This window comes from Mandrillus leucophaeus, unplaced genomic scaffold, assembly GCF_000951045.1.
Source record: "Mandrillus leucophaeus isolate KB7577 unplaced genomic scaffold, Mleu.le_1.0 Scaffold375, whole genome shotgun sequence".
NCBI lineage: Eukaryota > Metazoa > Chordata > Mammalia > Primates > Cercopithecidae > Mandrillus > Mandrillus leucophaeus.
The window spans coordinates 2,337,014-2,361,284 of record NW_012103976.1 but is presented as its reverse complement, the minus strand read 5'-3'; the positions used below and the strand labels follow the sequence as shown (position 1 = coordinate 2,361,284).

The 24,271-nt window shown below is 37.3% G+C and overlaps 1 protein-coding gene across 1 annotated transcript in view; it reads right to left on the bottom strand.

Moving 5' to 3' along the window:
* NAA16 (N(alpha)-acetyltransferase 16, NatA auxiliary subunit) overlaps nucleotides 1-24,271 on the bottom strand; it is a 66,179-nt gene that overhangs the window by 6,607 nt on the left and 35,301 nt on the right. The window contains exons 10-15 of the mRNA XM_011990266.1: nucleotides 15,408-15,480; nucleotides 12,256-12,425; nucleotides 11,769-11,921; nucleotides 8,641-8,769; nucleotides 2,838-3,051; nucleotides 1,206-1,399 (exon numbers count right to left, since the gene is read on the bottom strand). Of these exons, the coding sequence (XP_011845656.1) occupies nucleotides 1,206-1,399; nucleotides 2,838-3,051; nucleotides 8,641-8,769; nucleotides 11,769-11,921; nucleotides 12,256-12,425; nucleotides 15,408-15,480 (933 nt within the window). The remainder of the gene's footprint in view (nucleotides 1-1,205; nucleotides 1,400-2,837; nucleotides 3,052-8,640; nucleotides 8,770-11,768; nucleotides 11,922-12,255; nucleotides 12,426-15,407; nucleotides 15,481-24,271) is intronic.

Sequence of the window (24,271 nt, the reverse complement as noted above, 5' to 3'; positions counted from 1 at the left end):
AGCCATGGTCATAATCCCAACTGCATTTGCACAAAATGGTAGAGTTAGCTTATCCTTTCCTGCCTTAAATCCTGGTGTTCGCTTATTTTCCTTACTAATAGATGTCCTTTGTGGCTTTTATTTTTCCCTGTTATAGAGCACTTTTTGTCTACATTAAAAATCTGTTCAGGCAGATACTCCTTCTCCTCAAGGATTTTCTCAATAGCATCTGAAACTTCCCTGCTGGCTCTTGGTGAGAAGTTGATTGTTATGTTATCTGGACATTTTTTAAGCCAAACATCTTTCTAAAGTTATCAAACCGTCCTTTGCTGGACCCTCGAAGTTCAAACCTATGTTGTTCAAAGGTCAACTGTATTAGACTTACAGTGAATAAACCAAAAAACTAAACACTTCCTTAAATCTGATCTCAAAACAACTATTAACACTTGAGAAAATCCTGGAGGTACTATCTCTTTGTAGCTAAAACATTTCTAATAAGACATATAAGGTAAAATGATTCCATATGTAATGGACAATTGTACTGCTGCTGTAACAAATTACCAAATATTTAGTGACTTAAAACAACTTACTATGTTATAGCTCTTATAGGTTAAAATTCCAACATGGGTCTCACTGGGCTTACAATCAAGGTGTCAGCAGGACTGCATTCTCTTTGGAGACTCGAAAGGGGAATCCATTCAATGCCTTTTTAGCTTCTCTAGACTGCCCACATTCCTTAAGCTTGTGGCACCCTCCTTCCATCTTCAAAGCCAGCAACAGCAGGTTGAGTCCTCCTGACACTGCATCATTCTGACCTCTGCTGCTAGCATCCTCAACTTTTAAGGCCCCTTTTGATGATATTAGGACCACATGGACAATCCAGGCTACCCTCTCTATCTTGAGGTCAATTCATTACAACCATAAATTCCATCCCCCACCTTAATTCTCCCCTGCCATGTAAGGTTACATATTCACAGGTTGGGGGGATCAGAACACAGACACCTTTGCAGGGCCATTACTTTGCCTACTACAATTACAATTCTATGTACAACCTGCATTAGCCAAAATTTGTACATTGTCACTCAAAGATAATTGACAGCTATTGTTAAAACCTTGAAATATTTCAAATGGCTTCTTACAGATTTAAATAAATCATGTTAACTGTCAGAAGAGAACCAAATAAAATAAATTTTACCAAATAACAAAGACAGTAAAACCCATCTCACCCTTTCTAATTTTTCAGGTATAAGTTCTTCCTTAAGACCACTGGCTTCTTCTTCTTCTTCATCTCTTTTTTTCTTTTGATTTTTCTGTTGACGTTCTCTTTCTGCATGCTTTCTTTCTTCTTCTAGCTTAGCCTTTTTCTGGGCTCTTCTCTGCTTGCTAAGCATTTTCTTCAATTCTTTGGCTGACAGGTTTTCTATAAATATCCAAATGAACAAAAATTCTGAGTCAATGTTTGCATTTTCCTCGTATTCTTCTGTAATACATACTGTTAGTATGGTTGTCCCTTGGTATCAGTGGGCAATTGGTTCAGGACCCCCACCCCCCCCACCCCAAAACATCCACTGATACACAAGCCTGTGATATAAAATGACACAGTGTTTGCATACAACCTATGCACATCCTCCTGTATACTTTAAATTAGATCAGCTTTTAAATCTTTCACCTTCCTTTTGCTTTAAGTTGCATATAATGATTTCACTTTTTCATAAATTATATTATGGTCTATAGGTATGCCTAAAATAATGTAAATGCTATGTAAACAGTTGTTATACTGCATTGTTCAGGAAATATTAATAATGACAAGAAAAAAGTCTGGACATGTTCAGTGGAGATGCAATTTTAAAAAATATATTTTTGATTTGTGGTTGATTGAATCCACCCATGTGGAACCCACAAAAATGGAGGGCCAGTTGTATACTTTTTTTTCTGTTTTTTGGCTGGGCAAGGAGGGACGCAGAGGCAACCCATATAAAAGTTTTTAGAAAGTGTATCCCCAGTGACTAGCACAAAGTTGGGCACACGAAGGATAGCCAGTAAATGTTGCATTAACTAAAATTGACCAATAGTAGCCCACTTCTGCCTCCTACACAATACATGACTCCAGGCAAATCACTTTATCCTTTTCAGTATCAAGTCTTTCAAGAATAAGTGAGAATACATAAAAACACCTGTGATCTCTAAACATTATATATTAGAAATGAATACCTAGGAATATTTGAGATAGTTATCTAGGCACATTTCATGCTAACTATTTCTCAAATATTCCTAGATATTAACATTCTAGTGAAAACACTGTACAGATATTCTGATATTCTTATTTTTAATAAAGTAGGTACTAGAAATTTTAAGATTATATATTTTTCCCGAAAGAGCTCAAAGCTATTTTCAGTTACAATTTTTTAAAAAAGAAAGAAAAAAACTAGTTCACAGACATATCTATGTTTCCTAAACTTGTCTTTTTAAAATTGTTGTAGCGACAGGGGTAATGCTATGTTGCCCAGACTGGTCTTGAACTCCTGGCGTCAAATGATCTGCCTGCCTTGGCCTCCCAAAGTGCTGTGATAACAGGTGTGAACCACCACACCCAGTTCCTAAATTGGTCTTTCAGATGATAAAAACAAAAAGAATTCTAAGTTATTCCATTAAACTAATTTAGAAGCATCAGCTGCAAAATATCATCCCACTTTTTTCAACTCTCTCCGCAACATTTTTGTTTTTTGGCATATGACTTATCTAATGTTTGTCTTCAACTCCAAAGACAATATATTAATATTTTTCTATGTGTTGTGTATGCTAATGGCATTCTGAAATTTAGTGTCCTTTTAAAATCTTTTAAGTTCCTATTCAGTTACCTGAGTTTATTTCTTGTTGTTTGCTTTCATTGGTTAAGGGATTATCATACAATTTCAAGTATATTTCAATCGCTGATCTAGCAGCCTTGAAATAAAAGGCATGTCTTCTGAGTATATCTTCTAATCTCAAAAGGTCAACATAGGCACGAAGGGTCATCTTTCTCATGCAGTATGTATGGAAGTCGAATTGGTCATCGGTTATCTCAAAAAAATGCTTAAAAACAAAAATCACAAAATTAACCTTTACATTTATGTCAATAATGTCTACCTTGTGAAAAAAAAATTGTAAAAAGCCCAAAAAACAACTTAAACAGTCACAATTTTCACTTAGCTGCCCTCTCCAATGTTTAACACTATAAAGGACATGAATTTTTTTTTGCATTCAACTTGAACTTTCTCTTCCTACAAACCATGCCCATTCCCTACAAATCATGTTTTGTGATGATACTCAACTTCTATATAAGTCAAAAGATCAGGTTATTTTTTTAACCTGAAAATTAGTATATATTAATATTTTAGTTTTAATGAAATACTCTTCCTCCATATTCCCTAAAAACCAGCATGGCACAGTTAAACAGAGCTCTAAATGAAGACTAAATATGTGTAGGTTCACACTAAATATTTACAAATCTACTCAACTCTACGCTTTTCAAGGGCAATCCTTACCCACTGCCTGCCACAGGGCCTAATACATAGCAGACATTTAATAAGCACAGTATTTGCCCACTCAAGAGATAAGCTTCTTATTAGGGATGAGATCTTGAATTAGCCATTTAATTTCCTAGACCCTTAATTATGTAATCTAAGTTAAGAATAAAGAAATCCATAGAGCCAATTTCTTAAGGTTGTTAAAAGGATCAAATAATGTATTTTAAAGTTCATTTTCAACAGTAAACTGTTATATAAATATAGAACTTGATGGTTTTCTCTTACTCAATAAGCTCCCATTAACTACCTACATTCCATTTTAGCAGAAGTTCTGAAACTGGAATCTATATATAAATAAGTATAAAAACTTCTTCCTAAGGAGACAGCTCAAAAGCTTTCATCCAATTTCCAATGGATCCATGGCCAAAAGAGGTTAAGAACTAATCCCTTCCATGAAAGGTGAATACTAACCCCCTGCCCCTCCCCCAACAAAACAATCTTACACTTGTACTGTTTCCCCTGCATGCATTTCCATCTCTGACTTCTTTTTTTATACTTTAGTTTTTCCAAAATCATATAGAAAAATGAGTGATTTAATACACCAATATAGATCAAGCTTTCCTACTAGTTCATGTTCCCTCTGTCCTGGGGATAGTTAAGTCACTGTGCAGAGGACACATTAGTAATTATCCATAATGATCTGATAATTATCTTGGTAATTAGAAACACACTATATACAGAATTACATTAAGTACCTGAGACTTTAAGAGAAAAATTATAACAAGAATAAAAATACACAGTATGGAGGGCAAGAAACAGAAAAAGTGAACATTTCACATTAGTTTATGACTAAAAAGCCACGCTTTAATGATGTTATATTTGAAAACTGCATCTTTCCCACCAATAAAATGAAATCATAAATATTAACATGAACTTTTTTTAAAAATCAAAGGATTACATATTTCATAAAGTTGTTAGTGGTTTCTCTTAATGTAAATCAAGTTATAACTAGCACAAGAATATTTTAAAAATTCAATACAGTTAACTAAAGAAAAAAGGCGGCGCTAAAGTCCTGGAACACATAATCAGATGAAAACATCTAAGAGATTACAGGACATTCTTTTAGGTTGAGAAACATCTGAAAAAGGCAGATGACAAACTTCAAAAGATATTCCTAGCAGCATTAATACAGATTTTAAGTCAAGTCTTGGAGGGGGCCGTATGTAACCACAAATATTCAAGCCACCTCTTTATCAGTAACAGCCCATAGGCTGCCTCTCTCCAGTTAATGTCTTCCATAAATTGGGTGACCAACTTATCCTAGTTTGCCAGAGGTTCTCTCAGTTTTTCCACTGAAAGCATTGTGTCTTGGGAACCCACTCAGCCTCAAGCAAACCTGGCTTGTTAATCACTCCGTAACAAACTAATGGTGATAGACAGAATATGGCTACATTAAAAACAAGTGGGATACTGCAGCCACAGCTGATTGTAGTATTTGCTTTTGAAAAAACAGTATATTGCAGAACACTATATAGAAACAACTAAATAATCTTGGGTTGAATTTTTTTTAACTTTTTCTTTGGGGTTATAGATACAGAGGAAGTAGCAAAGGTGTATATCCTTCCCTCAGTTTCCCCCAAAGGTTATAGCCTACGTAACTACAATACAGTATCAAAACCAAGAAACTGACACTGGTACAATGTGTGTATAGTTCTATGTGATTTATCATTTGTAGATTCATGTAACCACTACCATAAGAAACAGAACTAATCCATCACCATGAAGCTCCCCCTTGGGTTGATTTTTCAGTCTCAAAACACAAAAATATGCTACACAACAGCAACAGATAAAGTTAGTTTCCCTGTACCTTTTGGCCAAACATGAAGGGTGTGATAAAAATCACTTAGCTCACTGCTTAGATTAGAAAACTAAGTATTCAAATCTTAACATACAGCTCATGCCCTTAACTCTCTCCCCCTAAGCAAGAATTAAGAAAAGCCGTTCAGGCCGGGCGCGGTGGCTCAAGCCTGTAATCCCAGCACTTTGGGAGGTCGAGGTGGGCGGATCACGAGGTCAGGAGATTGAGACCATCCTGGCTAACACAGTGAAACCCCGTTTCTACTAAAAAAGACAAAAAAATTAGCCAGGTGTGGTGGCAGACGCCTGTAGTCCCAGCTACTCGCCAGGCTGAGGCAGGAGAATGGCGAGAACCCGGGAGGCGGAGCTTGCAGTCAGCCGAGATAGCGCCACTGCACTCCAGCCCCGGCAAGAGAGCGAGACTCTGTCTCAAAAAAAAAAAAAAAAAGCCATTCTTTTTTATTTTTATTTATTTATTTTTTTTTTAAGACAGAGTCTCGCTCTGTTAGGACCTCTCTCCTAGCCCAGATTCTCCTTCCCACTACCTCTCAGGGTTCCCAGATGTGACTAGTAAGAGCTTATACAAAGAGAGGCAACAAAAACCTCTGGATTTAAAAAATAACTAGGTCAACTAGGAAAATAAGCAACTCAATTTACTTAATAGAGAATCTGTTGTTATAAAGCATGTTGTCAATTTGATAAAGATTAAGATACAGTAGAAGATAAAGTTATGATCTTCCTATGTTTAGATCTATCAGAAGTCCTAGGTCTTATCAAAGAATTAGAAATATATATATTGTTGCCCTGTTTCATATCTAAGTCAGCACTCTAAAATAATGATAATCCAATCACCAGAAGTCTAACAGTAAAAGAAAAAAAATGGAAAGAAAGAAAACCCAATTCTTGAAAGATAAAATAGGTTCAAATGTTATTCTGAACACAAGTTTAAATCTAACATTTTGAAGAACGTTTTGTTTTAATAAAACTCAAGTTTCAAACATCAGATTGGGTTGGACTACAAAACCTTAAAATATAACCCTAAAATCTTATGAGGTGGGGCAAGATGAAAACAGAAAAGATACTACACTAGCTTATTCTAGAATTCCAACTTTTCAAATCCAATTACTAAGAGCTCAAAGCAGTATGTATCCTGGCTGAAACTGCCTTCAACAAAAGAACTCCTGAATGACTTCTTCAAAGCAGAATAAAGACCAAACCCTTATTTGAACTTATTTCACAATTCACTAACCTTCTATTTAGAAGGTAAACTGCAAAGTTTTATTTCTGAAAGGTGTACGTGTCCTTATTAAAATATTTAAAACCCAGGCATAAGGTAACTCATGTAGATACCTATTATAATAAATCTGAAGCTTGTAATTATTCCTAAATCCTTACAATTTTATCATTAAGAATTTTAGATATTAGAAATTTTAGATATTAGAAATTAAGCATTAATCATTCCATCAACCTATTTAGTCACCCTATTTATATGAAACACGTTTCTACATATAACCACACATGTAGAATATACATAATATCTACAAAAGAGTTGCCTTATTTGCTTTTAGTATGGATATATTCATTTTAGACTAGCTTACAAGAGGCATAAGAGTAGGTTCTTTTCTGATGTTTCTACTTCTTTCTTATCTCAAATGTTAACAGTAAACCCTAAAGCTTCCAGCGACAATAATTATGTAACATGACCAGAGGGTGATGATTTCTGCCATTCTAATCTATGACAACCAATGATTTTCCTATAGTTTCTTTCTTCAAAAATGCTTTTTACCACTTAATTTCTTGAACTATGTCAGTAGATTTTCTGACATTGCGGAATTTTTTTTCCATGCAACTCAGCCAAAATCACTAAAAATTTAAGGGAAAGCGTAATCTAAATGAAACTTAGTCATGGAAAATCTACTTATCATATTCTAAAAATTCTCAAAATTAAAAAGAATAAAGCAATATAGTCATCAATGTTAGAAGAAATCAAATTTAAGTTCAAGAAGTTCAGAACTATAATGATCCTTAGGATATTCAAATTTCATTTAAACAGAAAATCTGGTAAATTTCTAGTTATGGTCTTGCTGAATTACTAATTCCTAAGTGCCTATAGCAGCCTCTTCATAAGGGAAACAATTTATTTCTCACTGAGAATGTCCTAGTTTAATAAAAATGTATCTTTCCTTAATAACAAGCAGAATGCTCTTAAAATAATGGTCCTCTAGGGAGTGTAACAACCTAGTGATCTGCGGTTTCATCAAGGAAACAAGAGCCTGATTTAACTAGAATGCTTGGATATTTCACCTATCATCCCAAGGGCTTCATATTTTTCAAGGAGATGAGGAGGATTTTCCCCAGAGATGCAGCCATCAAGCCCAGGCTTAAAAGGGCATGAAAAACAAACAAACAAAAAACAAAAACAGCGAAAATTAGGTTATTTCTAAAAATGCTTGGGTATAATCCTAGTTCCAGTCCCCATCAAAAGCCACCCCCTAAAATTTAGACTTCCTTGTGGGTAATCTCAGAAGTTTCACATGGGAAAAAGGCCAAAGTGACTGCCACGGTGCAGACATCAGGCTCACCTGACTACGATGCCTGTGGTTCTATACTGCGTCAGGATGGGAACAGTGGTGCCGATTGCCCCCACAACTGAGGGCTGCTGAGGACTGCCTCAGGGGTGCATTTGCGGCTCTTTTCCTCCTGTGGTCCATGTGGAAGGAGAGTGCTTCAGAGATGACAAAGAACAGGAAAACAAAAATTCACACAAAGGAAAAGAAAAGTCCCCTCACTAAGGCACATCACACACATAATCCTAAAAGCAAGCAATAAAATAAGCCTGCAAACTGGCCATAGATTGTTATACAGAATACTGAATGTGAGAGCAAATATCCTGGGAAGACAAACTGGAGAGAGGCTGACTGCGGACCAGATCCTGATGTTTTAAAGGGGAAAGAGGTTGCCATCAGCTGTGTGTCCTCTTAGGGTGGTGATGAATATCAAATAATAGCCTAATTAGGGAACAGAAATTTTGAATTTATGTTAATAGCAATAATAGTTTACTAACAATCTTTTTCCTCCAGACAAAAATATATAGACATGTCAAAAGCATAATCACTTGAGGATCAATAAAGCAATCCACTGTTTACAACTTCTGAATGTAAAGAAGGTTAAAGATCAAGAATTTTTTTCACAATGAAGCTCCCAGAGAAGTTAGAAGAGGCAGATGATCCCGTGTAGAAATCTACCTGCTTTTTATCACCTTACAGAGAAAACTGAAGTCGAAATTCTAACAACTTACCCTTTCTACTTCATGACATTTTTTCAAGGCATCCCCGTATCTCCCCAGACGCTGATAAGCTGAAATGCATTCTGTCTGAAACCACATACACTGCATTTCATTTAGATTTTCCATGGCAGATGTCCCTTCCTGAAATGGAAGCATTCAAAACTATAGAGAGCAACAATGAAACAGATCCTAAAAATCATTTCCTCTTTACAACTAGGGCTACAGTACTATCATGACAATAGCAGCAATTAGCAAATATATCAGTATGTTTCCAAACATGGTTTTACATTACAATAGTCTTCCCTTATCCAAGGTTTCGCTTTCCATGGTTTCAGTTACCCACAGTTGACCATGGTCTAAAAATATTAAAGGGAAAACTGCAGAAATAAACAATTCGTAAGTTTTCAACTGCATGCCATTCTGAGTATTGTGATAAAATCTTGCACCGTCCCACTCCATCCCACCCGGGACGTGAATCATCCCTTTGTCTAGTACATCCACACTGTCTGCTACCGACCTGTCACTTAGGAGCCATCTCAGTTATCAGATGGAAAACACACATATACATGATGTCTTATTTACCCAGCTCTGCTAGGGTATTCAACACTCTTCATAGAAAAGACTCCAAATTACTAAATCTTAGTTTTTCAAACACCAAAGTTTTTATTTCATCTATTTAAGAAAGTGTCATATGAAGTATTCTCTATCTTCTCCCTTTCAAGCAAAAGCTATTTCAGCCTTCCTTGCTGACTCGGGGTCACTGTTATGTATATTCAGTATTTGTCAAATCTGTTAGTAATAGTTGCAGGCCTGTTTTTTGGTTTCCCAGTGTCCCTCCTCCATTGTCACTTTCTTTGTGCCCGTGTGTCTGCTTCTATCAGCATCTCCTGTTTCATGTCAACTCTTCTACTTTAATATTTCTCCTTTGCAGTGGGCTGACAAAACCAAATAACTGAATTTGTTAATTCAGGCTCAATAAAAATTCTGAGAGGAGTGTGAGACATAAATTAACCAATTTTAAGTGCAAGGATACTCAAGTTTTGTCACAGTTTAGAAGAGACATTTAAAATATATTTTGACCCCAGGAAACGATGGCAAAGGTACACTTACATAGATGATTTCAGGCTACAGTTTTTACTCACATTTTGTGTATCAGTTCAATTTTCAGAACACATTAAAAGTCTAAAAATTAGTTATCTCTGGGTGAAGAGAAATGTTGATGTATTTTCTGTCTTCACTATGGTTGTGTTGTATTTTCCATTTTGTTAATGGCCACATATTTTTATAAGAGGAATGTATTACTTTTCATTTCAAAAAGTTTATCAACTAGAACTATCCAACATGCATCAGCAACTCTGTACAAAAATTCTAAACTGAAAAATCTGCGAGAAGGAAATATGCGCCCTTCACTCATTTATTAGCAAGCAGATATATCCTGATTATTCTAGGTCATTTGCAGTTTTCTTTCCCTGCCTCATTATGTTGTTCATCACACATTATGGATTTGCCTGGCCAACAAACTAGTGTGGATAAAGTGAACAACCTTGCCATACAGCATGGCAACTTGTCAAAAGTGGATGATCAGACGCAGTTATGATGAGCAAGTTGAGCCACAGATTTTGGTGACTACTCTCCTTAAATAACCAACTCTCACCTTCTTTCTCATTCTCCTGTGCCTTTAAAGTCGCATCCCAGTATCTCTGGGTTTTTCTTGTTTTCTTAAAAATCACTAGATTTAGTATCACTTATCAGAAATGTCTGGAACCAGAAATGTTGCAAACCTTCTCGATTTTGGAATATTTGCATTATACTTACTGGTTGAGCATCCCAAACCCAAAAATCCAAAATCCAAAATGCTCCAATGAACATTGACCACCATACCAGTGCTCAAAAAGTTTCAAGTTCTGGAACATTTTGGAATTTGGATTTTAGGTTTGGGAGGCTCAACCTGTATACTTCATATTTAATTGTATTTTACTTCTGATCGCTACCTTGGCCTTTCATGTGGTACTTTTCTCTGAAAACATAATTGGTTTTATGTTTATTCCTTGTACTCTCTTCTTAATTTCAAACCTGTGATATAGTGGAAAGGGCACTGAAGATTTTGAACTTAGTGCTATTTCCTATGTGGTAGCTGGGACTACAGGCACATGTGACCATGCCCAGTTCAATTTTTCTCTTCTACTTTACATGCTTTTGGTGTCAAGAAATGCTTCCTACCTCAAGCATAAACAATGCTTCTTTATCCTAAAGATAAACTCATATATATTTTCTTCTATAAGCTGGAAAGGTTTGCTTTCCATATTTGATCTTGGAACTGATTGTGTACAGCAAAATTTTAGATTATGTTAGATTATATTAGAATTAGTTTATCCTAAAGATAAACTCCTATATATTTTCTTCTATAAGTATGAATGGTTTGCGTTCCATATTTGATATTTAATCCACCTGGAACTGATTCATGTACAGTGACAGAGAGGGATATTGGCGGGTTTTTTCCCCAATAGAAGTAACTAATTGTCCCAGCAATATCTTTTCATCTCTGATTTTTACGGTATCTCTGGGTATATCACATTTTCCAAATATGTGTGAAATCTGCTTCTAAGCTTTCTACTCTGTTCATTAGTCTACTTATATTTTTAACCATAAACATGTATTATAACAGAAAGTCTATGTGGAAAAGGATATAAAGGAATCATGAAGGAGGGAAAAGGGATGGATGTGTAGCCCATCTCAGGAAACTTAAATTCCTGAATGTCACAAAGACTAGTTCACAGCAATTAGTTCTACAAAGAAAGAACTCTATGAGCAAGTAAAAAGTAAGACAGAATTAAAAAGCAGTCACAAATTACTAGGGGGACAAAGAATTTGAGATATAAATCAAATTTTACACGTAAGTGCTAAAGTATGGCATACTGTTTATATATGTACCAAGATATTTTGCTCTTGCTATTGTTTAACCATCCCCTGCCAGATACACATACACAGATACACAACCACAGTAAGAAACCATTCTTAGGATACGGGTTAAATGGGATTTAAAAAATAATAACAAAAATGAATTTTTATGAACTTCAGTGGCAAACTTCACAAATCATCTTAATTTAGACAATTACATGTTCATGTATGCTATTTCCTACCCTTGTGAACTTGGAGCACATTTCCTCTGCTTCTTTTATCATATTTGCTCGAAGCATGTATTTTGCACATTTGGAATTGATGAATCTATCAGCTGTGTCCAAAGACTGTGCTTCATCCATCCACTTTGCAGCTTCTCTGAGATTACCTATATGCTACAAAAGATAATTAAAGGAACCACAATTTATAATCAAGAGAATATGAGTACAATAAAATGGAAAATAATTTACACAGACCAAAAAGAAATGTCACCATTTCTGTCAAATTTATTTAGAAATCAAAATTACAGTTCACACTTACTAAGAGCTCAAATGATTACACATCTAATTACACACCAATTATACAATTAATATAACATGAAACTACTCAGAATTATTAGAAAAAGATTATCAGGGTGCCCTAGAACTTATTTCCACAAAGAAAAAACTCCAAAGATTCTTAAAGTAGCTGAATTCTTCAACTACTCAAAAAGCAGGATTCTGATTTTACCTTGTAAATTTTTGCCTTCATATAGAATAATTCTATTAGAGTTGGAGTACTAGCAATTGCAGCATTAATATAATCCAAAGCCAGAGAATACTGTCCAAGTTTATCAAAGTGCTGTGCCAGGAAATACTGAACCCAAAGTAGTGTTGTCGGGGGTTCCTTCTCCCCATCCTCTGCAATCAAACAAATATTAAATTATTATAGGAAGAATGTAAAGCAAATTGCATACTTTCTCTCTCCTAACTCATAATGAAATTAATGACTATTGCAATAATAACAAGCAGGAAAAACTCAGCAAAAACTAATTTCAAAAGAAAGAGGTATGACTTCATAAAATTCAAAAAGTGGTAGCCACGTAGAGAAACAAGATCGTACTTTGACAGGCTTCTAACCCCAATCTCACTCCAAAGAAACAATGCTGGGGAAGACATACATCAATCTAATTCTGTGAACTCTCAGCCTGAAAGCAAAAGGGCAGCAAGACCAGGAAAAGTCGAGGAAAATAACTTGGCAAAGAGATTTCCTAACTACCACTGCAAGATTTCGGCAGAGGCAAGAACTGCCAAACTGCCATGGCTTACCATTTTCCAGGCTTCAATACTAAATCAGGGATACCCAAAGTTGAAGATTATGACCTATAGGAAAAAGACACACCTGACAAAGTAGCAACAACCCTGCCATCTGACAAAAACCTAAGTAGAAAAAACACAGCCCAGTCCTCTTAAAAAAGCAGTCATATACATACACTTATCTGAGTTCCATCCTGTTCCCCATCCTGTACCCTCTAACTACAGAGGAGCAGATGAAAGAAATACCAAGCTCTCAAAATGGATTTCAGAAAGGAAGACATACTGGTGTAAAAATGAGGAGGAAAGAGTGAATAAACCCACACTACATCAAAACAAACAGGTCTCCTACATAGCTGACCAAATGACATGATAATGTAAACATACAATAGCACACATTAAAACACAAATAATAAAATAAAGGCAATGAGTTAAGCATCCATTCTGTTCCTCTTATATAAACTATATTTCAAGGGAACCAAGTATTTGATGAAGGAAAGTTCTTTATAAGAAAAAATCCAGCTAACAAATGCAGAAGAAATTACTACAATCAACAACAGATCTAGGCAATGATCTTCAATGGCTGAGAGGCCAATGAGGAATTTTTGTCTTGTTCTGTCACCAAGGCTGGAGTGTAGTGGCATGATCATAACTAACTGTAGCCTGGAACTCCTAGGCTCCAGTCATCCTCATGCCTCAGCTTCACAAGTAGCTGGGACTACAGATGAGAACCACCAAACCTGGCTAACATTTTAATTTTTTGTAGAGACAGAGTCTCACTTTGTTGCCCAGGCTGGCCTCCAAATCCTGGCCTCAAGAGATCTTTCTGCCTCAGCATCCCCCACAGTGCTGGGATCACAGGTGTGGAGCCACCATGCCACCCCCTCCGCTGTCATGGATCTTTTTAACGAGTATAACAGGCTGACAACATCTGAATCTTTATCAATGTTAACATCAAAAAAGAGAGAAAACCAGAATGTCTCAAGCTTCCTGATATGACACAACAGGAAATACAAAACACCACTCGTGTTTAAACAGAACCTGAATCTAATCCAGCACGTAAACCTAACTATAACTTACAAGAAGTATGAATGACAGTGAAATACAGAAAATGATACCATGAGAAAAGGCAATCAACCAAATCCAGAATATGGGATATGTAAGATAAATGACCTTTCAACAAATCACTGTGTTTTTTTTTTTGAAAGGGAGGGGAGAGTTATTGTTCTAGATTAAAATAATGAGACATAACAATGAAATTATGGAGACATAATAACCAAATATTTGGTGTGAACCTTTACTGGATCTATACTCAAATAAACCAAACACAAAGACTTCTTTTGGATAACGGGGGAAATCTGAATGCAGACTGGGTATCAGATATTATGTTATGAGGTTTTGTGTGACATAGCACTGCGATGACTTCTTCTGTTTAAGTGTTTTAAATATAGATGCACACTAAGGTATTTACAGATGAAACAGTAAATCTGGAATGTGCCTTTAAAAAACTCAAAGAGAGTGTGGCGGCTCACACCTGTAATCTCAGCACTTTGGGAGGCTGAGGCAGGCAGATTGCTAGAGCTCAGGAGTTCAAGATCAGCCTGGGCAACATGGCAAAATCCCATCTCTACAAAACTACCCCCCCCATGCCCACCCCCATCCCCCCTTCACACAAAATTAGCCAAGTGGTGGCACATGCCTGTAGTCCTTGCAACTCAGGAGGCTGAGGTGGGAGGATCACTTCAGCCCAGAAGTTCAGCTTGGGCAACACAGTGAGACCCCATCTCTCAAAAAACATTAGAAAAATACTCAAAGAGTAATGACATGTAAGAGACACATAAGGAACCTGGAAGTTACCATGTGCATGATTGAAAACATCACAGAGTGTTTTCTAAAGTAAGCTGCCTTGATTTATATATGCCCCTACAAATATAGAAACAAAGGACCTACCTAACAGGATTAAAAGTAGTAAGAGGGTAGAAAAAGCAGAGAATTTAGGGATTCAGGAAAAACAGGTTCCAATATAAACTAACTACAAGGTCTTGGGCAAGCCATTCAACCTCTCAAGTCTGTTTCCTCATGTTAAAACAAGGTTAAGGCCAAGTGCGGTGGCTCACACCTATAATCCCAGCACTTTGGGAGGCTGAGGCGGGTGGATCACAAGGTCAGGCGTTCGAGACCAGCCCGGCCAACACGGTGAAACCCCATCTCTACTAAAAATACAAAACTTAGCCAGGTGTGGTGGCAGGCACCTGTAATCCCAGCTACTCAGGAGACTGAGGCAGCAGAATCGCTTGAACCCAGGAGGCGGAGGTTGCAATGAGCCAAGACTGTGCCATTGCACTCTAGCCTGGGCGAAAGGACGAGACTCTGTCTCAAAAACAAGCAAACAAAAACGCACAAGGTTAACTCCCATCTCACAGGATTATGGAAAATTTAAATTAAGTAAGATTGAAAGTGCTCTCATTTCATTCACCAATTTATTAAGTAGCCATTAGGTAGCATACACAAAATATACATAAAAGAGCATTACTGTGATTAAAAATGAAATGAGTAATCAGATTTCAATTCAATCTAATTTAAACTTACCATATGGGCTAAAAAAGTCACACGTTTTAAGAGAGGCTTCATAATTAGTAACAAGTTCCTGGATTATAGAAACCTGTTAAAGAAACATATTTTGAAAATTTAAAAATATCTTATTGAAGGTATTTTTACCTATTATGGTTTAAATTACATTTGGAAAATATACAGCTTATTGTAGAACTATACATTAATTAAAGTATTAGGGTATCTGCTTTGTCCCCATTCCTAATATGAATATTTCCCTTTGGAAAAGGGGTTGAAAAAAAAAACCAAAATAATGGACATTGCTATATATACGGACCACTCACAAGACAAAAAAAAAATAATAATAATGGACCACTGCTATAATGGACAAATGCATCCATTATATAAATATTCAGGTTTTCAAAAATGTCATGCATTACAAAAAAGTGAAATGATTCAAGGTTTGAAAACAAGTGAAATTTAAAAAGACTCTTTTGCTTATTATTGTTAGCAACCCTACAATATAATAATTGTATTGTACTTACTACAATTATGGGGTTTCTTAACCAATTTACTTATCTACCTACTACAAAATAAGGTCTGGTGCTCACTTCAGCAGTACATGTACCAAAACTGGAAAAATAAAGAGACTGGCATGAGGAGGACACACACATTCATAAAGCGTTCTGTATTTTAAAAGAAATAAGATCTGACATATTTCTTAAGTGTTTTGTGAAAACTGGGGCTTTAGACATCTTCATTTTCAGAAAAACAACTATATTTCTCTTATTTCCCTCTTATTACGCCTCTTTACAAACTAACCAAAATTCACTATGGTTCCCCTGACACTGAAGTGATCATGTGTCACAAACTCAACAGATTTTTGCATATATGGCTACAAAAGAAACCTCTTCACGCATACCATTTACTATCAGAAGGTATAATTTAATTAGCTTTATTTTGAATCCAGATTACTCCCTACGCCACAAAGACACGGGACAGTGTCCATGAAACCACTGACCATCCTAGACACTAGTCAAAACACAAGGCCAAATTATAACACTTTTCAGGCCTACATGATCGCTTTCTCACAGGATGCTGCAGTATACGGCGGAATTCTCTAGTACAGTTCAATGGACAGACAATGCAGAAATAAAGTAGGACTATACATTAACAGTAAGGAACGTGTAAATAACAGAAAAAGCAGAATGTGAAAAAAAACGTACACATACTACGACTTCACTAAAACATATATGTACAGGTACCACATACTCAATGAAAATATGACCAAAGACATTAGGGTAGGTGGAAAATGGGTATATTCTTTTGAAAAAAAAAAAAAAAAACAGATTGTTTATTTTAAAAACAGTGGTTCTGAAAGTGTGATCTTCAGATCATTAATAAAAATACTGTCAACATTAGTGTCACCATCACCTAGCAACTTACTAGAAATACTATTCTGTACAATCTGTTTTGGGGTGTGTGTGTAAGAGACAGGGTGGCCCTCTGTCACCTAGGCTGGAGTGCGGGGGTGTGATCGTCGCTCACTGTAGCCTTGAGCTCCTGTGCTCAAGCAATTGTCCCACCTCAGCCTTCCAAGCAACTAAGACTACAGGCAGGTATTACCATGCCCTCATAACTTTTTTTTTTTTTAAGAGACAGAGACTCACTATATTGCCCAGGCTTGTCTTGAACTCCTGGGCTCAAATGATCCTCCCACCTCTACCTACCAAAGTGCTGGGATTACAGGTGTGAGCCACCATGCCCGGCCTGTACAGTCTGTTTTTAACAAGTCATCTGTAAATTCTGATACACAATTAAAAGTTTTGAGAACCACTGATAAAAAAAATTGCAAGAAGACTTTTACTATAAAGCAAAATTAAAGTTAACAGACATTTTTAACCCACCATAACCTCTCCACCAATCTCACCTAGAATATCTATAACTTAAAAACCTTTTTTACAAACTTAGAAATTTAGTACTCGTTAAACTTATGAAGGTAATTTTTATCAGGAACTTGTGCCATCTACTGGTAGTTGCTAAAACTGCAACCTAGAGGTGGCTTTTAAAAAGGCGGACCTTTATGCATCTCTAGGGTGAAATCTATGTTTTTGTTTGTTTGTTTGTTTGAGATGGAGTCTCACTCTGTCGCCAGGATGGAGTGCAGTGGCACGATCTCTGCTCACTGCAACCTCTGCCTCTTGGGTTCGAGCAATTCCCTGCCTCAGCCTCCCGAGTAGCTGGGATTACAGGCACCCGCCACCACATCCGGCTAATTTTTGTATTTTTAGTAGAGATGAAGGGACAAAACTTATTTTTAAATAAGTCAATTTTAACAATAAAGGGTACCACAAAACATACAATGAAGTTACACATAATCCTTCAAAAAAGAATATAAATACTTCTGAATAAAACAGATCTCCAGATTCAGAATTTCAAAACAAGATCTGATTACGAGGAGAAAAAGATAATAGAAAATTCATAGGAAATCTCCTACATAAAAAAAACAAAGGACTGATCATTCTGGTTCATTAGGCATACTTCTTGAATATATTATTTATATATATTTTTGTTGTTGTTGTTTTGAGACCGAGTCTCACTCTGTTGCCTAGGCTGGAGTGCAATGACGTGATCTCAGCTCACTGCAACCTCTGCCTCCCAGGTTCAAGCAATTCTCCTGTCTCAGCCTCCTGAGTAGCTGGAACTAAAGGTGTGCGCCACCATACCCAGCTAATTTTTGTATTTTTAGTAGAGATGGGGTTTCACCACGTTGACCAGGCTGGTCTCGAACTCCTGACCTCAGGTGACCTGCCCACCTCAGCCTCTCAAAGTGCTGGGATTACAGGCGTGAGCCACCGTGCCAAGCCAAAATTTACATTATAGCTACTTTATTTTTATTTTTTGATACAGGGTCTCACTCTGTCACCCAAGCTGGAGTGCAGTGGCATGAACTCAGCACCCTGCAACCTCCACCTCCCAGGCTCAAGCCATCCTCCCACCTCAGCCTCCTGAGTAGCTGGGACTACAGGTATGCACTACTACACCTGGTTAATTTTTGTATTTTTTGTAGAGACGGGGTTTTGCCCTGTTGCCCGGGCTGGTCTCAAACTCCTGAGCACAAGTGATCTGCCCACTTTGGCCTCCCAAAGTGCTAGGATTACAGGCATGAGCCACCACCCCTGGCCTTACAGTTACTTCTCATTCAGTAATTAAGTGAACAATTTTCTAAATTTTCTATGAAAGTTAATCTAAGAAGTTTTACTGAAGTATAAGACTTATTTTGCCCAAGTTTACTTACCATTTATATTTAATTAGGTAGTGTGTAATATGACAAATTAATATGTAATAGCTATTCTTCTTTAAAACAGTGTTTTGCCTCCGTTATTTTAAAATCAAGAAAGCCAATCCACTGAAGTATCTGAGATCACAACAAAAACATAAATGGCCACCTTAAATTTTATGGCCCAAATTTTTCCTACAATGTGAAAAATTTTCCAAGTTCAGCCACCTTCTCCTGGTTTACTTTCTTCTAACAGCTACATTAGATCAAGATAGAAGAAGCTTTTTATCTTGGTTAACAAAATCTAACCTAAGATAGTACTATAACTGTTATAATTTCCTAAAGTAGGTCCTTGGTGACCAGCTTCTACGTAAGAGTTAACTCTTTATTAATCTTAAAGACAAAGTCGCACAACATCATATCTGATACACATTTTTTTCACAATAAAGAGACAAATCACAGGTTTAAAATGCCACTGCAATATGAAAGTTACTAAATTAAGTATACTCGTTTATCAACAAGGACCAAAATTGCTGAATTAGGTTCTGATACAAGCACAACTACTAGTGATAATTTTGGTGCTAAAGAGGCTAGTTACAGAGGTAAACTGTACAAGAACAGTGACAATAAAATGAAAGTAACTACAGAGATGAGGTGTGAGAAGGGTGGGACTTACCATTTAATTTAGAGAGTAAGGGGAAATTACCATTTCTTGAACATATTCAAACCAAGTACTTTACAAACTTTCTCATTTAATTAAAACACACATCAGTGCTTTATGTATTTTCCCCAACTTTGTGAAAATACAAATATTCACATTCAAAGCACATGAGCACTGATGTCCAACTTCAATGGAACCAAAGGCATGTGTACCAACCCAGGCAAGCGTGGATGTTGACTCACTGAACGTCTTCACTTAAGAGCCTGACACTCACAAACGAATGGCTAAAAAACAAGTACTTTCTATCATCAGTGAATATGGAAGTCCAAAATTAATGTACACCTCTTCTTAGAGCCTTTAAACATTTTGGGGCTGGGTGCGGTGGCTCACGCCTATAATCCCACAACACTTTGGGGGGCTGAGGCGGGCAGCTCACTTAAGCCCAGGAGTCCAAGACTAGCCTGCGCAACATGGTAAAACCCCATCTCTACAAAAAAATACAACAAAAAATTAGCTGGGTGTAGTGCCCATGCCTGTAGCCCCAGCTTCTTGGGAGGGTAAGGCAGGAGAATCGTTTGAGCCCAGGAGGTGGAGGTTGCAGTGAGACAAGATCGCACCACTGCACTCCAGGCTGGGCAACAGGAATGAAACTCTATCTTAAAAAAAAAAAAACCAAAAAACTGATTTCCTTTTCTGGCCGGGGAAGCAGGGAGACAGGGTCTCGCTCTGTTACCCAGGCTGGAGTGCAGTGATGCACTCTCAGTTCACTGCAACCTTCACCTTCCAAGCTCAAGTGGTTCTCCCACTGCAGCCTTCCAACAATCTAGAACACGCCACTGCACTTAGCTGATTTTTGTATTTTTTTTGTAGAGATACTGCCTCGCTACATTGCCCACGCTGAACTCCTGAGCTCAAGCGATTCTCCTGCCTTGGCCTCCCAAAGTGCTAGGATAACAGACCTGAGCCACCACACATGGCACATTTTGGTTTCATGTATGATTTTTTTTTTTGAGATGGAGTCTCGCTCTGTCACCCAGGCTGGAATGCAATGGCGCGAACTCAGCTCACTGCAACTGCCCCCTCCCAGGTTCAAGCGATTCTCCTGCCTCAGCCTCCCAAGTAGCTGGGACTACTCCACCACGTCCAGCTAATTTTTTTGTAGTTTTAGTAGAGATGGGGTTTCACCATGTTGGTCAGGCTGGTCATGAACTCCTGACCTCAGGTGATCCACCCGCCTCGGCCTCCCCAAGTGCTGGGATTACAGGCAGGAGCCACCACACCCGGCCGTGTATGACATTTTAAAAAGTATATAGACTGTTACCTTTAGTTGAACAAAAATTCAACCAAATTAAACCAAACTAATTTTATTAATTATCTTTTTGTATACAGATTTTTATTCTTCAAGAAAACCTGTTTTTCCTCACTAAATCAGCAAAATAAAAGACAAACATATGTAATACACAGCACAGATAAGAAAAAAAAAAAAAAAAAAAAGGACCACTGTGGCTCATGCCTATAATCCCAGCACTTTGGGATGCCTAGGTGAGAGGATCACCTGGGCCATGAGTTTCAGACCAGCCTAAGGCAACATAGCAAGATCCATCTCTACAAAATAAAAAACTTAGCCAAACATGGTGGTACATGCCTGCAGACCCAGCTACTTGGGAGGATACGGTAGGAGAATCTCTTGAGCCCAAGGGTTTGATGCTACAATGAGTTACAATTTCGCCACTACACTCCAGCCTGGGTGATAGAGTAAGACTCAGTCTCTAAACAAAGATTTAAAACAGAAAAAGAAACACTAGAAAAAAGAACAAACTAAACCTAAAACAAGCAAAAGGACACAATAAATTGAAAATTAATGAAATAGAGGAAAAAAGTCAACAAATCCAAAACTTGGCTCTTTGAAAAGATCAAGAAAATTGGCAAACCTTTAGCTAGACTGACAAAGTAAAAAAGAGAGAACACTCAAAATATTAAAACCAAAAATGATAAGAGGGAATATTACCACTGACTTTATAGAAATAACAGACTATGACACACATATGCCAATACTGTATAACTTAGATGAAGCAGACAAATATCTAAAACCATAAATTTCCAAAAGCCAGTCAAGAAGAAATAGAAAATCTGAATAAACCAGTAATGAAGAGTTTGAATACATAATTAAAAACTACCCACAAAGAAAAGTCCAGGCCCATATGACTTCACTGGTAAATGGTAAGTTCTACCACACATTTAAAAAAGTAGTAATACCAATTCTTCACAAACTCTTCCAAAAAAAAAAAAAGAGAGAGAACACTTCCCAACTCATTATGAGGCCAGTATCACCCTGATAGCAAAATCTGATAAAGACATCAAAAGAAAACTAGGCATTTATCTCTTAGGAATATAAATGCAATATCCTAAACAAAACACTAGCAAATTGAACCCATCTATATGGAAAAAGAACTACCCACCATGACCAAGTAGGCTTTCACCCAGCAATACAAGACTGGTTTAATATCAGCCAGGAGTGGTGGCTCACGCCTGTAATCCCAGCACGTTGGAAGGCAGGGTGTATCACATGAGGTCAAGAGTTCAAGACCAGCCTGTCCAACATGGCAAAACCCCGTTTCTACTAAAAAACAGAAAAACTGGCCAGGCATGGGGGTGCACGCCAGTAGTCCCAGCTACTCGGGAGACTGAGGCAGGAGAATAGCTTGAACTCACGAGGTGGAGGTTGCAGTGAGCCAAGATCGCGCCACTGCACTCCAGCCCGGGTGACAGAGTGAGGCTCCGTCTTGGGCGGGGGGAAAAATTGGTTTAACATCTGAAATCAATTAATGAAAATATACCATATATCAATAGGATTTTTTTTAAAAACCTACATAATCATCTTAATACAGAAAAAGCATGACAGAACTCAGTAACAGACTTTCATGATAAAAATGCACAATAAACTAGGAACTGAAGGGAACTTCCTTGACATTACAAAGGACATATATGAGAAACCCACAGCTAACACAATACTTAGTGGTGAAAACTCTAGATGCTTTCCCTCTAAGAGCAAGAACAAGACAAAGAACTCTCACCACTTCTAGTCAATATTGTACTGAAGGTACCCAAGGCAATTAGTCAAGAAAATAAAATAAAAAGGGTATGGATTGGAAAGAAAGAAGTAAAACCTTCTATTTGCAGATGACATGATCTTGCACATAGAAAATTCTAAGGAATCTATTAAAACATCTATAACAATAAACAAGTTCAGCAACATTTCAGAATACAAAATCAACATATAAAAATCAACTGTATTTCCACATACTAGCAAAGAATAATCCAAAAATGAAATTATGAAAACAATTTCATCTAGACTACCATCAAAAAGAATGGCATGCTTACAAACAAATTTAACATAAGATGCGTAAGACTTGTACAATAAAAATTACAAAACACTGGTTGAAAGAAATCAAAGACCTAAATACAATACAAAGAAAGATATCCCATGTTCAAAGATTGACTTAATATTAAGTTGAGGATACTTCCAAATTGATCTGCAGATTCAACAAAATCCGTATTAAAATCCCAGATGGCTGCTCTACAGAAATAGAAAAGCCAATCCTAACACATTCAAATAGAAATAAAAGGAACCCTCGATAACCAAAATAGTCTTGAAAAAGAACAAAGTAGAAGGAGTCACACTTCCTAATTTCTTTCTTTCTTTTTTTTTTTTTTTTGAGACAGACTCTCGCTCTATCGGCAGGCTGGAGCGCAGTGGCTCAATCTCAGCTCACTGCAACCTCTGCCTCCTGGGTTCAAGTGATTCTCCTGCCTCAGCCTCCGGAGTAGCTAGGACTACAGGCGCCCGCCACTACGCCGGCTGATTTTTGTATTTTTAGTAGAGATGGGGTTTCACTATGTTGGCCAGGATGGTCTCGATCTCTTGACCTCGTGATCCACCCGCCTCAGCCCCTCAAAGTGCTGGGATTACAGATGTGAGCCATTGCACCCGGCCCACACTTCCTAATTTCAAAACTTACCACACTGCTACAGTAAGCAAGACAATATGGCACTGGCACAGACGGACTTTTAGCTTTTCTTATATACTGATGTTTAACATGTTACAGAACCTTTCTAGCTATTTGAAAAACTGTCCCTCCAGGCTCTTGGCAATTCTTGAAGATAACAAAGGGTCCAACCAGGAGTATGTCTTTAATATGCAAGCTATTCAAAATCCAGAGACATAGCTCCTCTATCTGGCTCTTATACCCCAAGAGGCACTATTCCTCTGCCTAAACATCCCAGGGCCAGGTGCCAGGCAACTAGAGACCACCCCGCCAGTCTAAAGTATGCCAAAATTATTCAAACTAAACTGTTCACCCTGCCCTGCCCTAAGGAAACCTCAATGAAGGCAGCAGCCTAATCCTTCCCCTCCCTCCTAACCACCCTAGTGTCTTCCCCAAGTGGCCCTGCATGGCATGGCACAGCATGCCACCTGTCTCTAGGATGTGTATGATAAACTTTGTTTTTTTTCCTGAGCCTCTCCAGTGTCTCCTATTTTGGCTGCACCTGAATAACAACCTCATAAAAGAATAATACAAAACAATAAAGACAGTTATACACATCAGTGGAACAGACTTGAGAGTCCAGAGGTGAACCCTCGCATTTATAGTTAATCTCTTTTGGACAAGGCTGCCAAGATCATTCAACAGGGAAAGAACAGTCTCTTCAACAAATGGTGCTGGGAAACTGGATAGTCACACACAGAAGAATGAATTTGGACTCCTACCACATCTTATACAAAAATGAACTCAAAATAAGAGTGAATGCCTCAATGCAAACTTATAGAAGTAAACACGTTTATAAATCTTCATGACCTTGGACTTGGAAATGGTTTTTAGATAAGACACAGAACGCAAGAGCAACAAAAGGAAAAAAAAAAAGATAAGCTAGACTTCATCTAAATTAAAAATTTTTGTACAT